General features: G+C 43.5%; 1 protein-coding gene across 1 annotated transcript in view; it reads left to right on the top strand.

The window, feature by feature from the left end:
* Positions 1 to 19,605: 19,605 nt before the first annotated feature.
* The window catches only part of LOC112397824 (potassium voltage-gated channel subfamily A member 3), a 57,464-nt gene continuing 49,429 nt past the window's right edge, over positions 19,606 to 27,640 (top strand). Inside the window, exons 1-2 of the mRNA XM_024742103.1 lie at positions 19,606 to 19,780; positions 20,017 to 20,123. Coding sequence (XP_024597871.1) covers positions 19,606 to 19,780; positions 20,017 to 20,123 — 282 coding nt within the window. The remainder of the gene's footprint in view (positions 19,781 to 20,016; positions 20,124 to 27,640) is intronic.

Genomic DNA, 27,640 nt, shown 5'->3' on the forward strand with positions numbered 1-27,640 from the left:
TGCATTTTGGTGGAAATTTTCGTTAGTGCCTTCTCTATACCAGTTTACCCCTTGAGCTATGCTCAGTCCAATTCCATCTCCTGAAATCAATGTATAATATCTCAAGATCATAGTGTTCTTGTCTGCACCACTTATTTGGGGATCAGTCAAATGCTGCCTTGTGATAGCTCTTCTACTCCTGTTTTAAATTGTTATTATTACTCAATATTTCACAGCTTTATAGCGTGTCTCCTGACAATACCGTAAGTCCCTTTAGAACTTAACCACTTGGGGGTCCCCTCACAGCTTCCTCGCAGGAAATAAAGCACATCTAACAAGGAAAGATATAATTAAATATTGAATGAATGAATGAGTGTTAGGTACTCAATACAGATTAGAGCTGTTAACGTTCTGGCCAATGTTGAAAGAGTTTACAGCAATTGGCCCGAATTTAAAAGTGACCAAGGTAAATAACTAAAACTTTAAAAAATGTTTTTAAATGGTCTGGCTTTAAGGCAGGAGGCAAGACTTATCCAGAATAAATTAAGCCTGCCAAATAGAATCGAGGCACACACAAATAATTCTGCTGTTTCTGTTAGTGTCCATGAGAGAAAGAGTCTCTCTGTAACTGGGAGGGGATGGTCCCTATCAGGAGACCTCTCCCAAAGATCCTCACACCTCCAGTGACCCTAGGAGGGCTGCTGAGCAAAGCAGCTAAGGTTCTGAGGCTTTTGTCTTAATTTTGCCTTGGCCCTCTATCAAACAATGGGAGGAATTCTGGGTTGGAGGTCAAGATACTTCAATTTATTTTCAAGATCAGCTACAGCTTATAGTTCTGTTGGCCAAGACATTTAACGTATCTGAGCCACAGTCTTATATGTTTTTATATAAGGATTCTAATGCTTAGGCTGTCTACCCATATGCATGTTATAATGATCAAGTGGAGTTGGATAAGATGGCACTTCAGAAGCGTTTAAAGAAAAACATATGTGAAATATTAACTTCACTATCTCTTACCCATTGGCTAACTTTCTTGGGTTTTGGTTTCTTACCCCACCCTCAGTCCAGCAATAGAGCAGTGATGGGGTTGAGTATCTGGTAAAGTTTTGTTGTGATTTACCATTGTAAATCATTTCTTATGAGGAAACAGTGTAGAGGAAAATGGAATCCTCCCCAGTCAGTGGTCTTTTCTCTAGATCTTTTCCACAGAAAATCAAGTGTGAACTGTTTATTTTCATTGCCAAAAGAATGTCTTGAGAGTCCACCAGTGCTAGTATTGTACTAGATTGTATTGAGATAAGATAAATAAACCCTAATAAGACTCATTATGTGGTAGGAAAGATCCATAAACATGTCAACCTCATTCATCTGAAGGTACATTACAGCATGTCAGCTGCAAGATATAAGGAAGAGAGAACAGAGCGTGGCTTAAGAGTCAGACCTGATTTTTATAATTTCAGTATATGTAATAAGAGCCATTCTTGAAATAGGCGCATGCTAAGTCAGAGGCATGAAGGAGGCTGGGGGAGCTAAGGCTGACTTCCTAAGCCACTCTGAGGCATCTTTGTCAACCAGGCACCCATCTGGGGCATTTTAGTAATGATCATACCATCCCCTTCCCAATGAAAGTAGTGTGGAGAGCTATGTCTCATCACTCCCCCTCAACCCACCACCACATCTCATAGATAACAGGCACTTCCAGGGCAAGGGCCCCAATTTTGGGGCTGTATTTCAGCACCAAGGACAGAGGCACACCATCTTCACCTTCAGAGGTTGACCATGATTTGGGGACTGAATTTAAGACTGCACCAGTCAGTTTAACCTAAAGTTTATTTTATTGGTGTTCTTTCCTCACTAAGCTGAATAGTCATATACCTGAAGCACTGGATAATTTTGATACCATGTGGCCTTACTGACCTGGACCCTGAGATATAGGAACTCAGTGCTTAGTGGCCATTGCCAACTTTAGTACTGACATTCTTGCTCACCTACAGCCTAGCTGTCTGGCCCTATGCCTGCTGTTTAAAATCCATCTGCCTGTCTCAAAAATTACCTTTCCATGCCATGGTTTATTGTTTTCTGTTCTACTTTACAAATCACATTTCCAAAGGCTAATCCAGATGAATCCTATCAACGTAGTAGAAATTAATTTATCCTTGAGGCCACAGGAGAGATTAGGTACCTGGATTATAACTGGACTGACTAGGTAAGAATTAATCAGTAAGGTCAACAGAGCAAGATGAGAGAGGACACAGGCCCAGTGAGCACTCTTCCATGAGAGGTTTTGTAATAGACCATGAGCTTCTTGAGGACAGGAACTAAATTTTTTTACTACTCTGTTTTCAGTACCTGGCACATGGTAGTCATTTATTAAGTGACTGTTTAATAGATGAATAGTTGTAATATGTATCTCAGAACACTATATAAATTTGATCTTATTTGAATAGTTGTGGTCCTACCTTCAAGGAGCTCACAGTCTAATAAGGTAAACAGAGTCATAAGGATGCAAGTTTAAAACAAGATATTAAATACAGAGCTATACACAAGGTTTATGGAGGACAATAATACAAAACCTAGAGCGGGCATACAAGGCAAAGTAGAATTCAAATAAATGAAGACAGCATTGATTTTGAAAACAGGTAAAATCTGCACCCATGTGACCTGGAAAAAGTTTATTAACTTCTGGTCTTCATTATATATAAGTTGCTCATTCACAGAAGGCAAACCATTCCTGATTCACTGTATTCCCAGAGGAATCAGAGAGCTTCGTTCCCTCCAAACCAATACAACTGGCAAGTTTTCTCTGGCTCTCAGCTTATTCCTGCCCTGGGTCATTAAGCTGTGACCAGAAACAGTCTCTGGTTTGGCTTCCTCATCCTGTCCCAGAACTACTGTTCTGGTCTCAGGGCACTTGTTCCTGGACCCTGCTGCCTGATGTGATCCAGGTGTCAGGAGATTCACAATCTGGTTCTGGTTTTACCAGTACTTTCTGTGTTTCTTTGGACAAAGCCGCCTCCTCTTCATCTTTCCTGCCTTTCTCCCATTACTCCCTAGGTGCACTGTTTACCACACAAAAAAGACCAGCTATTCTCCGATCATGTCTCACGTTTTCTCACCTCCGCTTCCTGCTCATGTGCGTTCTCATACCTGTGGGAGGCTCCCCTATTGCAAGCTCCACTTATAGAAATCCGAACTAGCCTTCCAAGCTCATTGAACAAAGCCTTGAACTTTCCTTGCTTCCCCTTAGTGCCCTAACTCTCTGCTCTCTTTACACAGCGATTCTCAACCCTGACTCCCCATTAGAATCACATGAAGAGATTATAAAAACATCAATGCCTGGACCTCACCCTAGACCAATTAAACCTGCACCTCTGGTGGTGGAGTAAGTATAGTACTTCCTAGTATAGTATAGAATAGCGTAGTATAGTATAGTATAGTATAGCATAGCATAGTATAGTATAGTATAGTATAGTATAGTATAGTAGCTTCCTAGGTGATTGTAATGTGCACCTAGAGTTGAAGACAATGCTGCTCCATTATAGCTTCATTTCCTCCTACAGTGTTTGATACCAAGTCATAAACGTTTTGGTGGCACAGATTGTCCACTCATTTTCTGATTCTAGAACAATGCCTTACCTGCAGTAGTGGCTCAATAAGTAATTGTTGAATTGAATTGTTCTGGGTTGAATTGATCACCATTGGAATAAAAGCAATTGGACACTGGACCCAGATCTGCAACTAAACAGCTATAGAAACATGGGCAAATCACTTTCTTTGATGTGTTTTTCAACACCGCCAAGCAATTCCCCAATTCTCAGTGGACATTCCCACAAATTTAACTCAATTTTGATACTGTCTACCTAGAGATAGCATCAGATCCTACAGGTTAACTGCTCAGTCCCACAAGACTGCCCCCAATTTAGACGTCAATCACAAGTCCAGGTTGTTACATGTGCTTCCAGCTGACTGGTTATAAATCAGAGGTTCCCACAACCTCCTCACCAGGTTTGATTAATTTTCTAGAGAGGCTCACAGAACTCAAAGAAATACTTATATTTATTCATCTGTAATAAAGGATATTATAAAGGATACAGATAATCAGCCAGATGAAGAGGTACATAGGGTGAGGTCTCAGAGAATTTCAAGTGCAGGAGCTTCTGTCCCTGGGGAACTGGGGGACAGCACCCTCCTGACCTGTTTACCAACCCAGAAGCTTATCAAATCTTGTTGTTCAAGAGTTTTTATAGAGCTTTAATCTGCAGGCCCCACCCCTTCTTCTTCCCAGAGGTCTGTGGGTAAGGCTGAAAGTTCCAACCCTCTAATCACCTTTTATTTTTCCTAATGCCCAGTCCCATCCTGAGGCTTTGTAAGTACCCATCCTCAGTCACTTCATTAGCATAAATTCAGGTGCCATTGAAAAGGCTTATTATGAATAACAAAAGACATTCCTATCACTTAGGAAATTGCAAGGGTTTTAGGAATGCAAGACCAGATATATTTCTTATTATACCACACTTCCCTTCTTTTGTTCTCCTAGCAAGGAGAATTCTTGGCTCTCTCTCCCCACATCCACCTCTCTGCCCTCCTTTCTTTTTCTTTTTTCCAAGATAATAAATGTTCATTGTTGTTTTAAGTCATTAAGTCTAAGGTAATTTTTTTATACAGCATTAGAGAATAATTCATTTTCTTTTTCTTAAAGTCTGTGATCATAATTGCTGTTATACTTACTAGTTTGTTAGATAGGTATCAAATCTTCCAGATCTCTCTAAAGGTAGTGATTTGTTCTTTTTATTTTTTACCTTTTAAACAAAATTGAGGTGTAACTGACATATAACATTATATTAGTTTTAAGGGTACAACATAATGATTTGATGTTTGTATGCATTGTGAAATGATCACCACGATAAGTCTAGTTAACATCCATCACTATACATAAAATGTCTTTTTTTCTTGCTATAAGGTCTTTTAAGATCTACTCTCTCAGCAGTTTTCAAATATGCAGAACATATTATTAACTATAATCACCATGCTGTACATTGTCCCTTTGACTTAATTATAACTGGAGGTTTGTACCTTTGAACACTTTCAGCCGTTCCCCCCTCCCCCCACCTCTGGCAACCACCAATCTATCCTCTGTATCTATGAGCTTGGTTTATTGTTGTTGTTTTAAATTTCACATATAAGTGAGATCAAAGAGTATTTGTATTTCTCTGTCTGACTTATTCATTTCGCATAATGCCCTCAAAGGCCATTCATGTTGTTGCAAATGGCAAGACTTCATTCTTTTTTATGGCTGAATAGTATTCCACACCCCGCTTTTTGCTCACCCCTTCTCCTTGCTTCTCCCCCAAAAGAGAAAAAGCTATTGTGATTGATGATGAGAGCCTAAATTGTTGATTGGAGCACATCTCTCCATAGGCAGAATCAGTGTTTTCTTAAAGGTGTCACCCCACTCCTCTTTTGCTTGCTTGCTTCCATTGCCTCTGGGAGGATATGTTGCAGCCAGACCTGGCACCTTTGTGCAAGCCAGATATTCATTCTCTCTCTCTCCCCAGACCCTTCCTCTGAGGTTCCTTTCTTTATTGGGGGTGGCAATACCTTAAGGCTTGCACTGAGACTTGGAGAAGATATTGGAAGTACATTTGAGGCAAAAGCCCCATTATCCATTCAGGTTTATGGAAAAGATCTACAGTGAGTCGAACCATCTTGTGACACTCTGTATCCCATATGGCTACTATTCCTTCAGTATTTCTCCCTTCACACTCTCAAGAGGAAAGATGAATGGAGAATTCACCTAGTTCTGAATCCTTGCTCACAGTGTCATCAAAACCCCATCCTCACTTCTAATTGGCCTCATTTTTCTCTTTGCAAAGTAAGAGAGTTCTCCTAGACAGCCAGGGCTGCTTCTTGCTCTAGGACTCAAACATTATAATTGCATAAGAAATAATAAGCCTTGAGATCAACTGGGGGAGGAAAGAGGGACAGTTTTATTCTTCCTCTTGCAAAAATCTCTTTGACCTCATCCTATCCCCATGCTATGTACCACATACAGCCCAGCACTCCAACACCTTCCCTGACTGTGGGAGGTGTGAGAGGAGCTAGAATTTCTGCAGAGCTATTTTGGTGCTGCCCAGGGGGTATGTGAACTTGAGAGCAAAGTAGGTGAGGCTGAAACAAAACCCACATCCTGCCTCTGCCCCCCAAACCCAGGCAGAAACAGGGCAGGGCTTTTTCTCCAACTAGTTACACCACATATAGGAGCATTTTGACAGCAACAGTTATGACCTCTTTTATCTTAAAGTCAGATCTAACCTCCAAAGAGAAATGTAGAATTGTATCAATAAGCTAATTTAATGTTAAAGAACCCTTAAATGTCTTCTGGCAGTGGGGGAGGAAATGTTTAAACGTATTTATTGTTGTGATTTTTTTTTTTATCACACACGAGCTTATTTATCTGTATATTTTGTTACTTTATTATTGTCAATTTGCACCTTACTGCAAATTGTCTTGTCTTCCTCAGAATGTTTTACCAGTGCCACACTGCCAGGAGCTGGTTTATTATTTTTTCTACATGTATATCGTATATATGTTTTTTTTTCTACACGTATATTGTATATATGTTATTTTTTTCTACACGTATATCGTATATATGTTATTTTTCTACGTGTATATTTTTTCTACGTGTATATCATATATAATTTATTTTTTTCTCTTGCCGCAACACCCAGCACAGTAGTGTTTATGTAAGACTATGTTATGTTAGTTTCCTAGGGCTGCCATAACAACATACCACAAACTAGGTGGCTTAGACCAACAAAAATTTATTGTCTCTCAGTTCTGGAGCCCGGAAGCCCAAAACCAAGGTATTGACAAGGCCATGCTCCCTCTGAAGGCTCTAGGGAAGCATCTGTTTCAGGGCTCTATTTTAGCTTCTGGTAACCTCAGGTGGTCTGTGACTTGTAGGTACATCAGTCCAATCCTCCATCTGAACACAGGGAAACACAGGGAAAACACAGGGAAAGCTGGTGTTTTCCCTGTCTTTACATCATCTTCCCTCTGTGCATGTCTGTCTCTGTGTCCAAGTGTCCCCTTTTTATAAGAACATGAGTCATATTGGATTGGGACCTACCCACATGACCTCATTTTAATTTGATTACCTCTGTAAAGACCATATTTCCAAAGACGATTACATTCTGAGGTACTGGGGGTTAGGACTCCAGCATATCTTTTGTGGGAAAACCCGATTCAAACAATAATATATGTCGATTCATTATTTCTGTTGTATTAGTACAGAAATGACCAAAATGCTTTAAGTAGTTGGTTGAATAATGAAGTCCAAAGTTCTTTTCCTTCTGTACATTTGCATCATTGCTCATAAACATTCAGTTGCTTCTGCTTCTTGGGACAAACCATGGTATCATTGAATATTAGGATCCCAGGGTGCCTTAGAGACCATCTGTCCCAACCACCCATCTGTGGCTTAAATCTCCCCCAGAACCTCCAAGACCCATGGCCACTCAGGCTCTGCTCACACACCCCTGTACCAGGGAACTTGTTGGGGTCTATTCCTTCTATGATCAGTTCTACCTGTGAAATAGTTCTTCCTTATACTGCACCCAAATCTCTCAAATTCTGCCACAAAGGGTCAAATCCCTAGTCTGGGGTTAAACAGAGGGCTTCAGATATTTCCACAGTTGGGAGGGTGCCCATCTGTTCTCTACCCCAGACCCAAGCAGCCTCAGTTTCTTCCACCCAGACCGCACACAAGACCAGAGGTATGATCTGTACAGAGCAGAGTAGGACAGTTACATCCTGTCATATTTCTACAAATGCAGCCTGAAATTACATTAACTCTCACAGCAGACACCTCTCTAGCTCCAACTTTTCTTTACACAGTTAAGTTCACTTCCTGTTTAGAGTCCGCAAGATCAATTTTGTATCATGATCAAGTCATGTATTCAACGTTTACTAATCTCAGTAAAGCCTTTGTTAGGGGCTTTCATTATCTTGCCTAATCCTCACAGATAATCTGGGTGGCACAGCAGATTTTTCTGTCCTAGCATGCTGTCTTTCAACCCCTGCTCAGGCTGCATAAAGATAGTAGACCTTGGGCCTGAAACACTTTCTTATCACAAGATAAAGAGTCCTCACAGCCTGTGCTGGACTTATCACCGTGTGGGAATATCTTTCTCTGTTTCAGACTCAATGTACAGTCTTTTGTTCAGCTGAGCCATGGGAGTCAGAAGGCACCTGGCCAACCCCAATGATACATCTGTCCTCTGCAGGGAAGGAACAGAGTCCTCCTGTCGCACCACAAGAGGGCCAACTGCACCGTGTCGGCTGCCAGGAAGGACCCGCTGGCCATGGGAGACCAATGCCCACTACTGAAGCAGATCTTGCTGTGTCTCTTCTCCATGTATGTAAAGCATTGTTCCATTCAGTGCTTGATTGTATTGTGCTTTCCTTGTGGGCAGAAGGGCTCTGATTTCTACTCCTGATAATACGCAACAGATGCCACTGGCTCAACGCAAAAGCCAAGTGAATTTTCTATTACATTGTGTCACCACATCAAAATTACTATTTAAAAGCCCCAGTTTGTGGTGGCAAAAGGTTGGGTGCTGTCCAGAACAAGAATCCAACCCTTTTGGATCTTTGGCTCTGTCCAAAATGCCTAAGTAAGGGCTTCCCTGGTGGCGCAGTGGTTGAGAGTCCGCCTGCCGATGCAGGGGACACGGGCTCGTGCCCCGGTCCGGGAAGATCCCACATGCCACGGAGCAGCTGGGCGCGTGAGCCATGGCCGCTGAGCCTGCGCGTCCGGAGCGTGTGCTCCGCAATGGGAGAGGCCACAACAGTGAGAGGCCCGCGTACCGCAAAAAAAAAAAAAAAAAAAAAAAAAAAAAAGCAAAATGCCTAAGTAAGGAATGTAGGCAAACAACTGTTGGATTTGTGTAAATAATTCAGGTCCAATGTGATCTTTATCTTTCAAATTGATCTTACCTATTGGCTGGATTCAATAAATAGAGTTAACATCTGGTAACTCAAGATGCTAGTCAACCTTGTAGTGATATGAGTGTTTCTGGTCATCTACTCCTCCTGTGCTTTTGTTCCATTTGTATCTTATCTCCATGAGTCTGTATTATGTGCAACTTGCAAGCCCTTGGGAAGTAGTTATGAGACATAAATGATTTGTTATCATCATTATTTGAGTTTTTTAAATACCACGGGCACTGTATTCAATTCTTTCCAGATAAAAACTCACTTAATTCTCACAATTCTGTGAAATAGGTACTATTATTATCCTCACTGAAACTGAGGAATTGAAACTTAATGAAGTTAAACAAATGGGCTAAATTAATTAAATTATGGCTCGTCAGCACACTATTTACCAGTTAAAAGAAAGAGGCATCTTTATCCACTGGCATAGAAGATATTCAGGGTATAGTAAAAGGAAAAAAACAGGCTGAATAGTAATAATAATAATAGATGGTAGGGCTTCCCTGGTGGCGCAGTGGTTGGGAGTCCCCCTGCCGATGCAGGAGACACAGGTTCGTGCCACAGAGCGGCCGGGCCCGTGAGCCATGGCCGCTGAGCCTGCGCGTCCGGAGCCTGTGCTCCACAACGGGAGAGGCCACAGCAGTGAGAGGCCCGTGTACCGCAAAAAAAAAAAAAAAGACGGTATATAACGATTTGAAAAAAATATATTTTTATTACAATATTCATTAAAAAATAATGAAAGAATATATATCAAGGTTTCAGCAGTGGTTATCCTGGGCTGATAGAAATTTTAGGTAGTGAACTTTTTACTTTTCATGTTAAATATTTCTGTAATTTTAAATTTATTTTATTTGTTGGGTGTTATTATTTTTAATGGGTATAGTCAGAAAAAAACGTTGATTTAAATAACTTGCCCACACAGCTAGTAAGTGGTGTAGTGAAACTTAGGTTTGACTGTCTCTAAAACCTGAACTCTTAACCATAATGACGAATTAATAAACACCATTAAATTACAGCATTAATGCCCATTTTTCTGAATTGAGTCTACTTCTTCTTGGAAAGAACAAGAGCCACGGATTAATTCCTCTCCACTTTGATCAATTTAGAACAAGCAAGCTTAGGGACAGGGCAGTGCTGAATTCTGCTGGAAACATGGGCAGGTACCTGAATGCAGGCGACAGTCATAATCAGGACTTTAGATCCCCATAAAGACCCGAGCTCTTCGCATTCTTCCCACTCCTCCCAATACTGGGAGAAATACAAGATAGGGGTAAGACGGGAATAAAGACACAGACCTACTAGAGAATGGACTTGAGGATATGGGGAGGGGGAAGGGTGAGCTGTGACAAAGCGAGAGAGAGGCATGGACATCTATACACTACCAAACGTAAGGCAGATAGCTAGTGGGAAGCAGCCGTATAGCACAGGGAGATCAGCTCAGTGCTTTGTGACAACCTGGAGGGGTGGGAGAGGGAGTGTGGGAGGGAGGGAGATGCAAAAGGGAAGAGATATGGGAACATATGTATAACTGATTCACTTTGTTATAAAGCAGAAACTAACACACCATTGTAAAGCAATTATACTCCAATAAAGATGTTAAAACAAACAAAAAAATTCAATGGTCCTTTGGGTCATTTAACATAACAAATCAGCCTGAAGGAAGAGATTTCCCAAACCAAAGAGAAAGTTTCAATGCTACTGAAAATTCATAGGTCAAACTTTCCATCTTCATTGTGTTTCCCCCAGGCCCTTTGTGGTAACAATAAATAAAACTAGTTCCCCCTTCCCTGGAGGGGCCCACTCCCCTACAGATGGCTGAAGTCCCCTCTAGAGGGACATGACTCTTCCTGGATCTTCTTCACAGAAGTCTTCAGGCTGGCTGAACCTTCCCAGGCATCACCATACAAAGTGCAGTCCATGGGCCACCAACGTCCACATCACCCGGGGCAGGGATCGAACACAAGTCCAAATCCAGCCTGCCAGTTTTGTCGATAACTGCCCATTTTTATCTCTGAGGTTGTATTGGGACACAGCCACATCCATTGGTTTAGCATTGACTAGGGCTGCTTTTGCACTAGCTACCACAGACGAGGTGAGTAGGTAAGACAGAGACCACATGGCCTGCCGGGTTGAAAATATTTGCTATGTGGCCCTTACACAGAAAAACCATGCTGACCCCTGGCTTAGGAGCTTATTAGAAATGCAGAACTTCAGGCCCCACTCCGGATCCCCAGAAGTTCCTAAGTACATTGAAGTTTGAAAAAAAATAGCACTGCCCTGGAGGTCACTCAGCCATTGCTCTGCTTCCATGTCATCCTTAGGAGGTGTTGAGCCTGCAAAGGATGTTCTGAGAGTTTAGGGGCCTAATGACCCACTGAAGCCCAAAAGCAGGAAAACACATTTATCAGTAAAAGTTGGAGGAGGGGCCTGACCAAAGGCTGCAGAGTTGAGCTGACCTTCAAGAACACTTGAGATCCTCAAAATCTCAAACCCTGGACTTCCCTGGTGGTCCAGCAGTTAAGACTCTACACTCCCAATGCAGGGGGCCTGGGTTTGATCCCTGGTCAGGGGACTAGATCCTACATGCCACAACTAAGAGCCTGCATGCTGCAACTAAAGAAAAAAAGATCCCGCATGCCACAACGAAGATCCTGCATTTCCCACTAAGACTGGACGCATCCGAATAAATTAATTAATTAACTACAAAAAAAAAAAAAGATCCTCAAAACCAAAAAGATTTAGTTAATGAAGAATCTCCCTCTTGATGGATCTCACAGCTCCTGCTTTTTTCAATCCGTATACAACTGTTTTCTGGGAAGAAAATTGCCTTAGAGACTCCATGCCATGCTTCAGAGGCCACTAGGAGCTCCCAGGGCAGGACAAGGAAAGCTAGCCTTGAGGGATGCAAACAGGCTTCCAGCAGCCTCCTTGGATGCTGGGTCAGAGTTGGAATCGTCACATGTGGCGGCTCAGCCTGTCAAGGGGAAGGAACGTGCTAGGGTAAGAGGCCCATTGCCTTCTCCATCTGGCTTGGCTCGCTTCTGCACTTTGGCACCTGACCCAAGGGAGAGCCTGACCCAAGGGGGAGCCTGACCCAATGGGAGCTCCTGCAGGGCTGAGGGAAAGACAAGGCTTCACCTGGAGAACACAGGAAGGAGGCCTGCTGGGAAGTGTGTCAGAGGGCCACCAGGCTAAGCTTCTTTACGGAAGGCTCACCTTGGCAGCCACGCTGCCAATGACCCCTCAAGGTTGAACTTTCTTTTTTCTGCCTAGGGAGCTCCTAGGGATCTCTTAGGAGTAAACCAGAGCCTTTTTCTAAGGTAGTTCTCTCCCCCCAAAACAATCACATGGAGAATGAGAAAAACAGGGGTCAGTTAAGAGGGGGATCCTCAGAGGCTTAGACTCTGGCCCAGATTCCTACTTCCTGGACAGAGCCACAGCTACCTAGACCCTACATGGTCCGTGTCCCAGCCCCACGCTGCTGGCCTCTGTGCTCCTCAGACGCCCAATTCAGGCCTGGCCTTGCCCTTCAGTTCAGATGTGCCTCATTGACTGCCTGGGACGAGGTGGCTCTTTCTGACCATGATGTCACCTCCTGCCCTGGCAATGCACCCTCACTGGGTCTGGGTAATTCCCCTGTGGACTAAGCAGGACTTGGAGACCCTCCACCACCTGGGCACCAGCTTCTGTGGTGTTCCCTCCACCGCCAGCAGAACAGAGAGGACTAATTTCAGGTTGTTGTCAACAAGGCATGACCTTTACCTCCATTCCCAATTCTGAGTCAGGTCTTCAAACCCAGAATGCCTTGGTCTGTAACCTCTTGTCTGTGGAATTGCCCAGGACTGGCTCAGCCATGAGGAATGTCAGAAACGTCACAGCTCCCTTCCTGGGAACCTGGCTGCCCTTTAGAGGCATCAAGACACACGTGCAGAGCTTCAAGGAGGGTTTTTCCATGAAAATGACTGAATTGTCCTATTCCTTCAGATTTCTGGGGACTGGACAGCCCCTTAGCTTGTGCTTCCTCATGATTCCGGGTTGCTAGCAACTGCTGGTCAGTTTGTGGGTTGAGAGTAGGACATTTCCTTTAATTTGCTCATTTCTACTCTTCTCTGGCCTCTGACCGATTAACCTAACTCTAGAAAAGTACACTCCTGGTCAGTTTTATGTGCTCAGCTGTACGCACCCTACTCGTTACTTGCAGCAAAATGTTCTTGTGCAAAAGCATGTCAGCTGCTCTGCTGTTTCTTTGGCCCTTCTGCCTCCTTTTGAGTAATTCCTGTGTCCCCTGTTCTTTTGCTGACTATTCTCTCAGGGCTTCCTTCCTCTCTACACCTTCTACCCATTCCTGTTGAGACTCTCAGGTGGACCCTGGGGACTGGCTGTGGGGATGCCAGAGTGGAGCCTGTTGGGATCCTGAGATCCCCACGGGAACAGGAGGTGAAAGCCAGACCCAGTGAGGACTGCAGGGGAACTGGGGGCAAAGAGAGAAGGGAGCCCGCCTTTCTTCGTTCAGCTCCAAGCATCTCTTGCCCCTGATTTGTAGACAAGAAAACACACACACACACACACACACACACACACACACACACACACACACACAGAATAACAACAAAAATACCTGAGTTAAAGAACTGGCTTTGCACTTATTCTTTGTTTGATTCTGGGAGTATTAATTACTCTCTGTAAGGATCTTATCCAAAAAAATGGGAAGAGTAACGACTACCCTGTAGGATTGTTGTAAGAGTTAAATGAGGAGGCACATAAAACATACAGCAGTACCTGGCCCATAGAAATCCTTAAGGATGAGAGGCTTCTTTTGTCCTGGAGATTCTTTCTCTGCTCTTCCCCAGTGCTTTCCCCAGCATTTAGTCTCCCTCGAAGAAAGGAATGGTCGAATATATTTATCCCAGTACCCTCACCCTCTCATCCCAGATTGACTCCTGGGTCAGTTAAGGAGTGGGAAGAAGGAAGGTTTGGGGAGCAGCAAGTGGGTGGTAAGTGACTAATAGTAAGAGGGATCATTTACTGAGGGCTGTTATTAATCCTCACAGCAACCCCAGCAGTTGAAAAGTTGAGGATGCTGCAGTTCTGCCAAGTAAGCAACTTGTCCCAAACCACACAGCCGAGCCTTAATTTGAATCTGGACTGACTCCAAAGCCCACTAGCTTTTCCATTATATCTTTTTTTTTTTTTAACATCTTTGTTGGAGTATAATTGCTTTACAATGGTGTGTTAATTTCTGCTTTATAACAAAGTGAATCAGCTATACATATACATATATCCCCATATCTCCTCCTTCTTGTGTCTCCCTCCCACCCCTCTAGGTGGTAACAAAGCACTGAGCTGATCTCCCTGTGCTATGTGACTGCTTCCCACTAGCTATCTATTTTAAATTTGGCAGTGTATATGTGTCAGTGTCACTCTCTCACTTCGTCCCAGCTTACCTTTCCCCCTCCCTGTGTCCTCAAGTCCATTCTCTTGTAGGTCTGCGTCTTTATTCCTGTCCTGCCCCTAGGTTCTTCAGAACCTTCTTTTTTTTTTTTTTAAGATTCCATACATATGTGTTACCATATGGTACTTGTTTTTCTCTTTCTGACTTACTTCACTCTGTATGACAGACTCTAGGTTCATCCACCTCACTAAAAATAACGCAATTTCATTTATTTTTATGGCTGAGTAATATTCCATTGTATATATGTGCCACATCTTCTTTATCCATTCGTCTCTTGATGGACACCTAGGTTGCTTCCATGTCCTGGCTATTGTAAATAGTTCTATGAACATAGCAATGAACATGTGGTACATGACTCATTTTGAATTATGGTTTTCTCAGGGTATATGCCCAGTAGTGGGATTGCTGGCTGGTATGGTAGTTCTATTTTTAGGTTTTTCAGGAACTTCCATACTGTTCTCCATAGTGGCTGTATCAATTTACATTCCCAGCAACAGTGCAAGAGTGTTCCCTTTTCTCCACACCCTCTCCAGCATTTATTGTTTCTAGATTTTTTTGATGATGGCCATTCTGACTGGTGTGAGATGATATCTCATTGTAGTTTTGATTTGCATTTCTCTAATGATTAGTGATGTTGAGCATCCTTTCATGTGTTTGTGGGCAATCTGTATATCTTCTTTGGAGAAATGTCTGTTTAGATCTTCTGCCCATTTTTGGATTGGGTTTTTTGTTTTCTTTATATTGAGCTGCATGAGCTGCTTGTAAATTTTGGAGATTAATCCTTTGTCAGTTGCTTCATTTGCAAATATTTTCTCCCATTCTGAGGGTTGTCTTTTCGTCTTGTTTATGGTTTCCTTTGCTGTGCAAAAGCTTTTAAGTTTCATTAGGTCCCATTTGTTTATTTTTGTTTTTATTTCCCTTTCTCTAGGAGGTGGGTCAAAAAGGATCCTGCTGTGATTTATGTCATAGATCAACTGCATATGTTTTCCTCTAAGAGTTTGATAGTGTCTGGCCTTACATTTAGGTCTTTAATCCATTTTGAGTTTATGTTTGTGTATGGTTCTCATTTCATTCTTTTACATGTATCTGTCCAGTTTTCTCAGCACCACTTATTGAAGAGGCTGTCTTTTCTCCATTGTATATTCTTGCCTCCTTCATCAAAAATAAGGTGACCATATATGCGTGGGGTTCATCTCTGGGCTTTCTATCCTGTTCCATTGATCTATATTTCTATTTTTGTGAGAGTACCATACTGTCTTGATTACTGTAGATTTGTACTGTAGTCTGAGGTCCAGGAGCCTGATTCCTCCAGCTCTGTCCTTCTTTCTCAAGATTGCTTTTGCTATTCAGGGTCTTTTGTGTTTCCATACAAATTGTGAAAACTTTTGTTCTGCTTCTGTGAAAAATGCCATTGGTAGTTTGACAGGGATTGCATTGAATCTGTAGATTGCTTTGGGTAGTAGAGTCATTTTCATGATGTTGATTCCTCCAATCCAAGAATAATGGAGAGATGGTATATCTCTCCATCTGTTTGTATCATTTTAATTTCTTTCATCAGTCTCTTATAGATTTTTGCATACAAGTTTTTTATCTCCCTAGGTAGGCTTGTTTCTAGGTATTTTATTCTTTTTGTTGCAATGGTAAATGGGAGTGTCCCTTTAATTTCTCTTTCAGATATTTTGTCATTAGTGTATAGGAATGCAAGAGATTTTTGTGCATTAATTTTGTATCCTGCTACCTTACCAAATTCATTGATTAGCTCTAGTAGTTTTCTGGTAGCATCTTTAGGATTTTTTTATGTATAGTATCATGTCATCTGCAAACAGTGACAGTTTTACTTCTTCTTTTCCGATTTGGATTCCTTTTATTTCTTTTACTTCTCTGATTGCTGTGACTAAAACTTCCCAAACTATGTTGAATAATAGTGGTGAGAGTGGGCAACCTTGTCTTGTTCTTGCTCTTAGTGGAAATGATTAAGGTAATTATCAATATATATGTTCCTATTACCATTTTCTTAATTGTTTTTGGTTTGTTATTGTAGGTCTTTTCCTTCTCTTGTGTTTCCTGACTAGAGAAGTTCCTTTAGCATTTGTTGTAAAGCTGGTTTGGTGGCACTGTATTCTCTTAGCTTTTGCTTGTCTGTAAAGGTTTTAATTTCTCTGTCGAATCTGAATGAGTTTCTTGCTGGGTCTTGTAATCTTGGTTGTAGGTTTTTCCCTTTCATCACTTTAAATATGTCCTGCCACTCCCTCCTGGCTTGCAAAGTCTCTGCTGAAAGATCTGCAGTTAACCTTATGGGGATTCCCTTGTATGTTGTTTTTCCCTTGCCGCTTTATATATTTTTTCTTTGTATTTAATTTTTTTTTTTTTTTGCTGTACGCGGGCCCCTCACTGTTGTGGGCTCTCCCATTGCAGAGCACAGGCTCTGGATGCACAGGCTCAGTGGCCATGGCTTACGGGCCCAGCCCCTCTGAGGCACGTGGGATCTTCCCGGACTGGGGCACGAACCCGTGTCCCCTCCATCAGCAGGCTGACTCTCAACCACTGTGCCACCAGGGAAGCCCTGTATTTAATTTTTGATAGCTTGATTAATATGTGTCTTGGCATGTTTCTCCTTGGATTTATCCTGTATGGGACTCTCTGTGCTTCCTGGACTTGACTGACTGTTTCCTTTCCTGTATTAAGGAAGTTTTCAACTATAATCTCTTCAAATATTTTCTCAGACCCTTTCTTTTTCTCTTCCTCTTCTGGGACCCCTATAATTCAAATGTTGGTGCATTTAATGTTGTCCTAGAAGTCTCTGAGACGGTCCTCAAGTCTTTTGATTCCTTTTTCTTTATTCTGTTCCGCAGTAGTTATTTCCACTATTTTATTTTCCAGGTCACATACCTGTTCTCTGCCTCAGTTATTCCGCTATTGATTCCTTCTAGAGAATTTTAAATTTTATTTATTGTGTTGTTCATCATTGTTTGTTTGCTCTTTAGTTCTTCTAGGTCCTTGTTAAACGTTTCTTGTATTTTCTCCATTCTGTTTCCAAGATTTTGGATCATCTTCACTATCATTACTCTGAATTCTTTTTCAGGTAGACTGACTATTTCCTCTCCATTTGTTTGGTCTGGTGGGTTTTTACTTTGCTCCTTCATCTGCTGTGTATTTCTCTGTCTTCTCATTTTGCTTAACTTACTGTTTTTGGGGTCTCCTTTCTGCAGGCTGCAAGTTCATAGTTCCCAAATTTTTTTGGTGTCTGCCCCCAGTGGGTAAGTTTGGTTCAGTGGGTTGTGTAGGTTTCCTGGTGGAGGAGACTGATGCCTGTGTTCTGGTGCATGAGGCTGGACCTTGTCTTTCTGGTTGGCAGGACCGCATCTGGTGTGTTTTTGGGTGTCTGTCAACTTATTATAATTTTAGGTAGCCTCTCTGTTAATGGGTGGGGTGGTGTTCTTGTCTTGCTAGTTGTTTGGCATGGGGTGTCCAGCACTGGAGCTTGCTGGTCGTTGAGTGGAGCTGGGTCTTAGCTTTTAGATGGAGATCTCTGGGAGAGTTCTCGCCGATTGATATTACATGGGGCCAAGAGGTCTCTGGTGGTCCAATGTCCTGAACTCGGCTCTCTCTCCTCAGAGGCTTAGGCCTGACATCTGGCCAGAGCACCAGACCCTGTCAGCCACATGGCTCGACGGTGGACTGTTTAATCTCAACAGTCATGTTAGACAGTGATGTGACAGCATGTAGTAACATGTTATATTTTGGTGAATCACAGGCCCATTGGTAAATGCAATCCTATCCAAAGGAAATGCCATACACTCCTTAACTTAGTTCTATGATCCTTTGTTTCCTTTGCACTTGTCCAGTTTCACTTGCTCATAAGATGCGACATCCACAGACCTGTCACCCAGGACTTCAGACCAGAGTTCCTAGTGCAAATGGCTATCTCATTATATCTTGATACATCCTATGAAAATGGGGAAATAAGTTAGAGAGGTGTTTAGAGGAGAGAGGGAGTGAGCATGGGGAGAAAAGAAATGTGAATATGGGTAGGATGGAGGAGGACAAGGAGAGTTTAGGAAGAAAAGAGTTCAGGGGAATGGGGACTCCAGGGCTGATCCTGCACCCTGTGGCCAGAGCTGCAGGGAAGCAGGGAGGCTGGTGTGCACACACCCCGGCTCCCCAGCAAGGTTGCTGTGGATGAGGCGATTCCAGGCTCTCGGTGCCCTGAGGCTCCTGGGAACTGAGTAGGCATGCAGAAAAGATGCATGGCTCCTCTTTAGTCCCTCTCAGAAAGAAATGGGAGAAACAATCCACGGGGGGTGGGGGTGGGGGGAGGGCGATGGTGGGAGAGGGCAGGCCCAAGCTGACATCTTGAGGAGTGTGAAATGGAGAAGTCAGATTTTAAGACTTTTCTGTTATCTCTGCTCTTCCTTAAGGATGAGTTTTGGAAGAGCTTCTCCTATATTTCCTGCTTTTCTTCTCATCCCCGTACTTGAGAATTGTTCTGGCCACCCAGGAGCTCTCTTGTCTAAAGCCAGAAAAGGGAAGAATAGCCACACAGAGCAGCTTTCCACACCCAGCCTGGACCACTGCTCCTCAACTGTCATCCTCAGTTCAAACCAGCGGCAGCCTCCTTCCCAAACCTCTCCTAACCCCAGGACAGAGTTAGTCGGCCCCTGTGTGGGCACCCACTTCACTCTGTTCGCATCTCAGTCACTCAGCCTCTTACACTGTTGTATTTGTTCTCAGGTGTGTTTCCTCCCCTGGACTCTGTGCATCTTGAAGGCAGAGGCTGTGTCCCGTTTATGTATGAACTCCCAGCACTCAGCACAGTGTCAGGCTCAGAGCAGAAGCTCAGTAAGTAAATTTGGAAATGGCATTTACTGATCACCACCTTAGGACCAGGCTGGGAGCACAGAGATGGACACCACACCCTAATTTCAAGTTGCTCCTTGTCCATCCTGACAAGGCTGGGGCAGGGCATTCTTGTCCTGCTTTTCATCGTGGAGCTCCAGGCAGACTCACAGGAATGAAGAACTTGGCTATGGGTCCCGCCTTTGGCTCTAGCCTTAATTTCAGACTGGCTGATCTTTTTCCTGCAGGATTGTGGCTTCACATAGGAGCATTCTTCAGGCCTACTGCTGCACCAGTCACAGCCTCCCCCCATCAGCTTTTTAGCCTAAGCCCTGTTTCTCTCAATGTCCCTGATTCTTCTTGTGCCTCTGAACTTGGTCAGACCAATCCTGACCCTGGAAAATCCAAGAACCAATGACCCTATCCTTCCCCTCCCCATACCACCATCCCAGCCCAGCAGTGAAGCTCTCAAAAGGGAACAACAAGGCAAAAAATGGGAGCAGGAGCAAGATATGGAAGGTAGAGTTCATGTTTATAAACAGCCTTTCCAGCCCCAGCAGAGTTTGTAAACTGCAGCTGAGCTAACTTCTTGCCTGGTATCTGGGATGTACCTGCCTTGGGAGGAATAAAGGAGGGAAAGGCGGTCAAACTCTTGCTGGGAGTCATAACTCTCCATTTAAAAGCTCTCAGACATGTTTATATAAAGATCCACAGAAGAACAATTTTGAGGTTTTTGTCTCTATTTCCTTTCAAAGAGGTTGTTTTGGTCACGGAAGTAGAAGCTGCCCGAGAGTCTGTGAAGGATCTCACTCTAGGGGATGACACAGCAGCTGAACAAAATACTCGGAAAGAACTGTTCAGGGTGAGAAAAGAGACAGAAACAAAATTAACCATCTCTCCCTATCCCCACCCCTCCCTTCAACCTGTGCAAGTTATTCCAAGATTCTGGGAAGAGGAAACAACAAACAACTCTTGCTCTGCATTTATTGGTCAGGCTGGAAAGAGGAGAGCAGAGGTAGGAGGTGTCTAGAGAATGACTGAAGGAAGAATTGGATGACTTTCATGATAGAGGGTCTTTTTGGAGCACAAGGCTCCGGACGCGCAGGCCCAGCGGCCATGGCTCACGGGCCCAACCGCTCTGCGGCATGTGAGATCTTCCTGGTCCGGGCCATGAACCCATGTCCCCTGCATCGGCAGGTGGACTCTCAACCACTGCGCCACGTGGGAAGCCCCGATGGAGAGTCTTGTTAAGGACTCAGGCTCTGAAGTTACAGAGATGTGGGTTCAAATCCTGGCTGTGCCACTTATGCATTGTGTGATATAAGTTTCCCTTTTGCATCTGTGAAATCGATTATCTGCCTTGTAGAATGCCTTGAGGGTTAGCTGAGATAATATACTTAAGTCAGCACATGCTAGAAATGGGTATTTTTTGTTATTATTATCTGAGACATTAAACATTCTCTAGGCCTGATATACCATATAAGGCATAGAGACAGAGAGAATTTAGGAAGAAAAAGGCCCTGGGATGAGAGGGCATCAGTAGGTTTGCTGAGAAGACATGATGAGCTGGTCTTGAGTTCTTAGCCCCTGTGGGAGGCAGTGCCCAGACCTGTCATGCTGAGAAAAGTCGGAGGTATCCGAGACATTGTCTGCTCTCTTTCCTCTTCCCCATCAAAACTTGCCTTGATGACAGTTGTTTACAGGTAAGTCAAAATTTAAACTAATCTTCTATTCCACCCGCCAGGGCCACTTGCAAGTGAACTCCTTGGTGTTTTGTTTTATTTTTTGGTAGAAATAAAGAGTTGGTCAATTATTAAAGAAAACAAGGTAGGGAAATAATAAGTAGGGAGTAATAAGCAGGGAAAGTATTTGAAGGCAAGGAGCATGGATGCCCTCACTGAATCATACCCTGTAGGCAATAGGGTGTGTAGGAGCTGAGGCCAGAGGAAGGTAGACCAGATGCCCAAATCAGGGGAGGCACCTTCATGAGGTCACTAAAGGCTAGAAGGAGGGGAAAACAGTGAGATGGCCCTGGAGGAAAATTGGGGAACTCAGACAGTCTCCCTCTCCATTTCTACTCATCACTTTTCCTCTCTTAGTCTATACCTCCTTTAATTCTGTTTCCTATCCAGTGGCTTTGAAGTTACCTTGTAAATATTTTTCAAATCTCATTAGGTGGGACTTCCCTGGTGGTCCAGTGGGTAAAACTCCATGGTCCCAATGCAGGGGTTCCGGGTTCGATCCCTGGTCAGGGAACTAGATGCCACATGCATGACACAACTAAGAAGTCTGCATGCTGCAAACTAAAAGATCCCGTGTGCTGCAACTAAGACCTGGCGCAGCCTAAATAAATAAATAAATATTTTTAAAAAATATCACTGGGCAGAAAAACATTCTCTCTGCCCACTGAGTGAGCATTAGGCTGACATTTCTCAGTACCTTCAGTGCCCACCTCCATCCTCCTCACCTCTGAGCTCAGAAAACAGGCATCTGCCTGCAGCAAACACAGATCTGGCCTCTGTAGACTCAGGCCCGCAGGGCAGAAAGAAAGGAGCCTGCTAGATTCCTCTTAGGATTCCCTACCTAATTAACGAACATTGTGGGCAGGCTAGGGAAGACAAGCAGGGAATTGAAAGAAAAATAACAACAGAAAAAAATATATATATATATCACCACTTTGTCTTTACATAACACTTTATATCTTCCACAATTCTTATCCATTTGCTTTCATATCTATATTAGTTTCCTAGGGCTGCTGTAACAAAGTACCACAAACTGGGTAGCTTAATACAACAGAAATTTATTCTTTCACGGTTCTGGAGGCTGCAAGTCTGAAATCCAGGTGTAAGCAGAGCCATGCTCTCTCTGACAGCTCTAGGGAAAAATCCTTCCTTATTTCTTCCTAGTTTCTTGTGACTCCTGAAAATCTTTTGTTTTCTCTGGCTTGTCGCTGCATCACACCACTTTCTGACTCTGTCATCACATGGTCTTTTTACATGTGTGCACCTCTGTGTGTCCGTTCCTCTTCTTAAGAAGATCATCAGTCATTGGATTTAGGGACCACTTTAGTCCAGTATGGCCTCATCGTAACTAATTACATCTTCAGATCCTATTTCCAAATAAGGTCACATGCCAAGGTTCTAGGTGGACATGTATTTTGGAGGGACACTACAATTGCTACCATATTACTCCCAGGGATCTTGTGTTTTAACTAGCCCCTTTCAGGCAAGTATTCACCTGTGATCACAAGAGTGGACCAACTATTCACCCCTCTTCTTCCAGTTCTGCCTCCAACTTCTCTGTGGTAGAAACTTTCTCCCCATCCTTGCAGATGTTATTCAAATATACTTAACCACAGATTGTGTCTCTTAAGTTAGGTTCCCCCGAAAGCAGACCCTGAAACAAAGATTTGACTACAAGAAGTTTCTTTGGAAGGCAATCCCAGGAAGCACCTTTATGGGAGTGGGAGAAGAGGGAAGGATGGGTGTCAACATAGGGCTTGTCCTGGCTCAGGAAGCTGTGGGCAACTGGGGCTCACTTTTCCTAGGAAATTCTGGGCGAGTGTGTAGAACAAACTCAGAGTTGATCCACCTGAGGGGTAAGGAAGTTGCTGTATTTATGCCCCAACTCCCATCGGTCATTAGTTGAAGACTGCTCCCAGGAGCACTGGCTCAGCTCACTTCAAGCCTCACTGTGTGCAGGCTGAGCAGACCCTGAAACCACAGAAAGTTCCAAGACAGAGTGAGTCACAAATGCTTCCAAAAAGGAACCAGTAGCTTATTCAGGAATTAAGAAAGTTAAGATGATGTGGACAAAAGCACTCACAGTTTCTGCTACAATTAGGAAGACAAGCCCTTTCTAAGTTCCTCTTACATAGAAAGTGCTCAATAAAAATTTGTTGGGGGCTTCCCTGGTGGCGCAGTTGTTGAGAGTCTGCCTGCCAATGCAGGGGATACGGGTTCGAGCCCTGGTCCGGGAAGATCCCACATGCCGCGGAGCGGCTGGGCCCATGAGCCATGGCCGCTGAGCCTGTGCGTCCGGAGCCTGTGCTCCGCAATGGGAGAAGCCACAACAGTGAGAGGCCTGCGTACCACAAAAAAAAAAAAAAAAAAAAAAAATTTGTTGGATTGAATTGGCACAGATCATTTGAATAAAGGAGTAAAAAACAAGGAGCATTCATTCAGTGATTAAACAAAGATTTGTGAAACATCCACCACATTCCAGGCACAGATCTTAAAGATGGCAGCCCTGTGTAATTTTGTGCTTGGTACAGATTTATCACCCTTAACAAGCAACCAACTAATCCTGGCATTCTTGCATTACAACCGTGAGGTCTTGCAGGAGAACTGACCTTGCCTGAATCAGCAGATACAAGCTCTATGTGTCTCTGATGGTGAAAATACTTTGTAGCACGTGGGGTTGATACTATGTTCCTATGCCGTCTCATTAAGCTCTCATTCTTCCCAGTTCTCAGATTCACAGAGCAGAAAAGCCCTCACTGGGTATTCTGGACCAGCTATGACAAACAAGTCTCAAATATTTGCTGACCTCTGTCTTGGATTTTCACCAGTTTAGGAAGTTAACTTGGTAAATCTGAACCTTACTACTGAGTAGACACAAAAGAAAACGTTACTCTTGACATTGAGACCTTATCCATCCATCTTCCCGACACCCCAAACCATCCCACACCGGTTGGACTTACTACTCCTTTTAAGGAGATGTCCCATGACAGAAACTCTCCCCCTTGCCTCACTCCCTGCTCCAGAAACAATTATTCTCTCAAGGTCTTAGTAATACATTTTCTTTCTGCTGTCATTCCAGAGTGAGCCAAGCCTACATTTCAGACAATTCCAGAAACATCCCCTCTCCCAACAGCTGAGCAGTCTAGTGAAAAACATTCCCCAAGGGCAGACTTGTCAGAGACCAGAGCAGACTCAGGCAGCAGATTCTGCCTCATGTCAAACCCTGCTTCTGTCCCTGCATACTGAGGAACTCCCTGCCTCCCTGCCTCCCTCGGTCCCTTGATGTGCGCTTTTAATATTCACCTCCTTCTCCCTCTCTTGATGTGAATTAAAAGAGCAACTTGCATATGGTATTTCTCTTTTAGAATCTAAAAAAAAAGGTTCTGAAGAACCTAGGGGCAGGACAGGAATAAAGACACAGACGTAGAGAATGGACTTGAGGACACGGGGAGGGGGAAGGGTAAGCTGGGACAAAGTGAGAGAGTGGCACGGACATATATACACTACCATATGTAAAATAGATAGCTAGTGGGAAGCAGCCGCATAGCACAGGGAGATCAGCTCAGTGCTTTGTGACCACCTAGAGGGGTGGGATAGGGAGGGTGGGAGGGAGATGCAAGAGGGAGGGGATATGGGGATATATGTATACATATAGCTGATTCACTTTGTTATAAAGCAGAAACTAACACACCATTGTAAAGCAATTATACTCCAATAAAGATGTTAAAAAAAAAAGAATCCTTTAAAAAAAAAAAGAGCAACTTGCAAGGCAAACAAGAGGAAAATAACAGATTGCTGCTGCTCATTAAATCTCCAGCTCAGTGGAGTCTGATAAGAGCTAGGAGATTGGTTCCTCCTCCCAGCTGAGGGTGGGGAGTGGGGGCACACGGTAATTACAGTACCTTAAATCTGCTCTGAGGTCAAGGGATTTTACAGATGAAAATGTGTTTTTCTTCCTGAAGCTCTACTGCCTGGTGGAACCTCAGAGTCTACACTTGTCTCTCTGACATATAATCTTAGAGAATTTATTTCATCTTTCTGGGTTTCATTTTGTTTCTCTACCTGGAAATGGAAAAAAAAAAGGCAAATAATCTTCTAAGTGGACTGTAAGGCTAAATAAATGAATAAATATGAAAGCATTTTGGAACAATTTTGTCCCATATTCATTCTCATTCTCTCCCCACGTCCCCCCATCAACATTTAAACCCGATTAAACAAATCCCATTTAAACAAATAAAATCTTCCTCTAACCAAAGTTCCCACTTTAACTATCACCTATTTCTTTTCTCCTCTTTGAAGTCAAATGTCATGAAATATTGTCTATATTTATCTTCATTTTCCCACCTCCCACTCCCACCCCTCAGCACTCTACAATCTGGCTTCTACCCCATCACTTCCCCAAAACTGTCCTCATCATGACCACTGCTGACCCTGTTGCTAAATCCAATTAATACATTTTAATTGGATTAAAATTTTAATATATTAGTTATTATCTATGACTTTTTTTTTTTTTTTTTTTGCAGCTGGTGATTTTTTTCCTCATGTGCTTATCATCTCTCTTTTCTTGGGCATCCAAATATCACTCTCTCTAGGTTTTTCTCCTATGTCTCTGGCTAATCCTTCTTAGACAACTTTCTTGGTCTCCCATTAAATGTCAGTGTTTCCAAGACACCCTTTCATCACTGACTTATCTGGGCATAACTCCTGTATCACCAGTCTATATCTCCAGCTCAAATCTGTCTCCAGAGGTTTAGACCCATATACCCAGATACTTCCTGGCTGTCTTACAGGTCCCTCAGACTCAGCATCATTTTTTTCCTGCTCGATGTTTTCCTTTCTTGTTTCTACTCCAGAGAACAGTAATACTATGAACCTCATTCCCAAGCCAGAGGACTGGAAGTGGTTTTGGATTTTTCTCTCTCCATGACCCCATATATTTAATTGGTGCCCAAGTCTGACAATTCTTCCTCCATTTCATCACCTTCTTTCCCCCCCAACCCCACACATGTAATCTCCCCCACTGCAGGCCACCACTCCCATTTCTTGACCAAATGGCTGCAATGGTCTCCAAATGACCTCCCTGCCTCAGCCTTACCATCTCCAAATCTGTTCCCCACACTGCTTCCAGGACTATCTTTCCAAAATGCAAATCTGATCATGACACCCTCCTTCCTCAAACAGTTCGATGACTCTTCACAGCCAGCAGGATAAAGCCCCAACGCATGAGCATGGTATGGAGGCCCTTCTTGTTCTCATCTCTTTGCAGTCACCCCTGGAACTCTCTGCTCCACTCGCCCTGCCCTTGCAGCCCCCCATGTATACTATGCACGCATGCACCCACACTCTCTCTTCTGAGCCATTGCACGTCCTCTTTCCTCTTCCAGGAATGGTTTTTCCCTCTACCCCTTATTTCCATGGTCGGGCAAATTTCTTCTGTCCTTCGAGACTCAGCATAGATATCATCTTTTCTGGGAATATTTTGCAACTGAGTTTGGGTCCCTCTTTTTTTTTTGCGGTACACGGGCCTCTCACTGTTGTGGCCTCTCCCGTTGCGGAGCACAGGCTGCGGACACACAGGCTCAGCAGCCACGGCTCACGGGCCCAGCCGCTCCGTGGCATGTGGGATCTTCCCGGACCGGGGCACGAACCCATGTCCCCTGCATTGGCAGGCGGACTCACAACCACTGCGCCACCAGGGAAGCACTGGGTCCCTCTTGAATGCTCCTCAGCATCCCCGTGGGTCTATCATCATACCACTTATCACTTGGCATTGTGGTAAACCTGTTTACTTGTGTGTCCACCACTGGACTGAAAACTCCCTGAGGGCAGTGACTGTGCTCTTGTCATGAGCATCTAGTCTGGTGCCTGGCATGAAATAGGTCCTTAATAAAAGTATACAGTGTGCTGAGGGGAGATCTTTATCACTGCCTAATAAACAAATAAAGACCCTATTTGTCCTATTTGGTTGAAAGAAAAGTTATGGCGCCAGAAATTTAAAAAGCACTACCAGCAAGAAAATGGGTCTAAGTAGAAACCAATGGTTATCTTCACAGTCGTAGAGCACAGGCTGGCTTCATCTTTCTGTTCTAAAGTCATTACCCCTCTCTGAATATGCTATTTCTCCCCCGCAAGCAAATACATATTTAGTAGCTTCATTTGAATTGAAAAGCTAGTGGAGAGGTAGCTTTAGCTACCTCTAACATTAGCTGTGTTTGGACTTGTTATGCTCTTTTTGCTTTTCATTTGACTTCTTGATCGGTGCACATTCTATCAACATTCTCTCTCTCCAGCTTACTGATATGTAAGAAAGGGCTGAAAGGAAAAGGAAGTAAGGGTTGTCCTGTCTTACCCTTTCCTTCTATGTCATCATTTTCAGCGTGAGTGGTTGGTTAATTCAGAGAAGTAACATGGGTGAGAAAGGATAGGATAGGGTTCCTTGGTCGTTTGTGTTTCTTAGAACATCATTGCAGTCTTTCTGCATTGGAAGCGAGTTCTAGTCCAAAAGGAAAGTGTGGCTTCTTGTGGGGAGAGCTGCCAGCACCCCTAATTATTCAACAACATAGGTAGCACATTCACCTTGTGTTTGCATTGAATCTCTCACACATTGTGGCTCTGGGAAAATTCTGTGGTCATGGGA

The sequence above is a fragment of the Neophocaena asiaeorientalis genome, unplaced genomic scaffold (assembly GCF_003031525.2).
Source record: "Neophocaena asiaeorientalis asiaeorientalis breed wild unplaced genomic scaffold, Neophocaena_asiaeorientalis_V1.1 scaffold35, whole genome shotgun sequence".
NCBI lineage: Eukaryota > Metazoa > Chordata > Mammalia > Artiodactyla > Phocoenidae > Neophocaena > Neophocaena asiaeorientalis.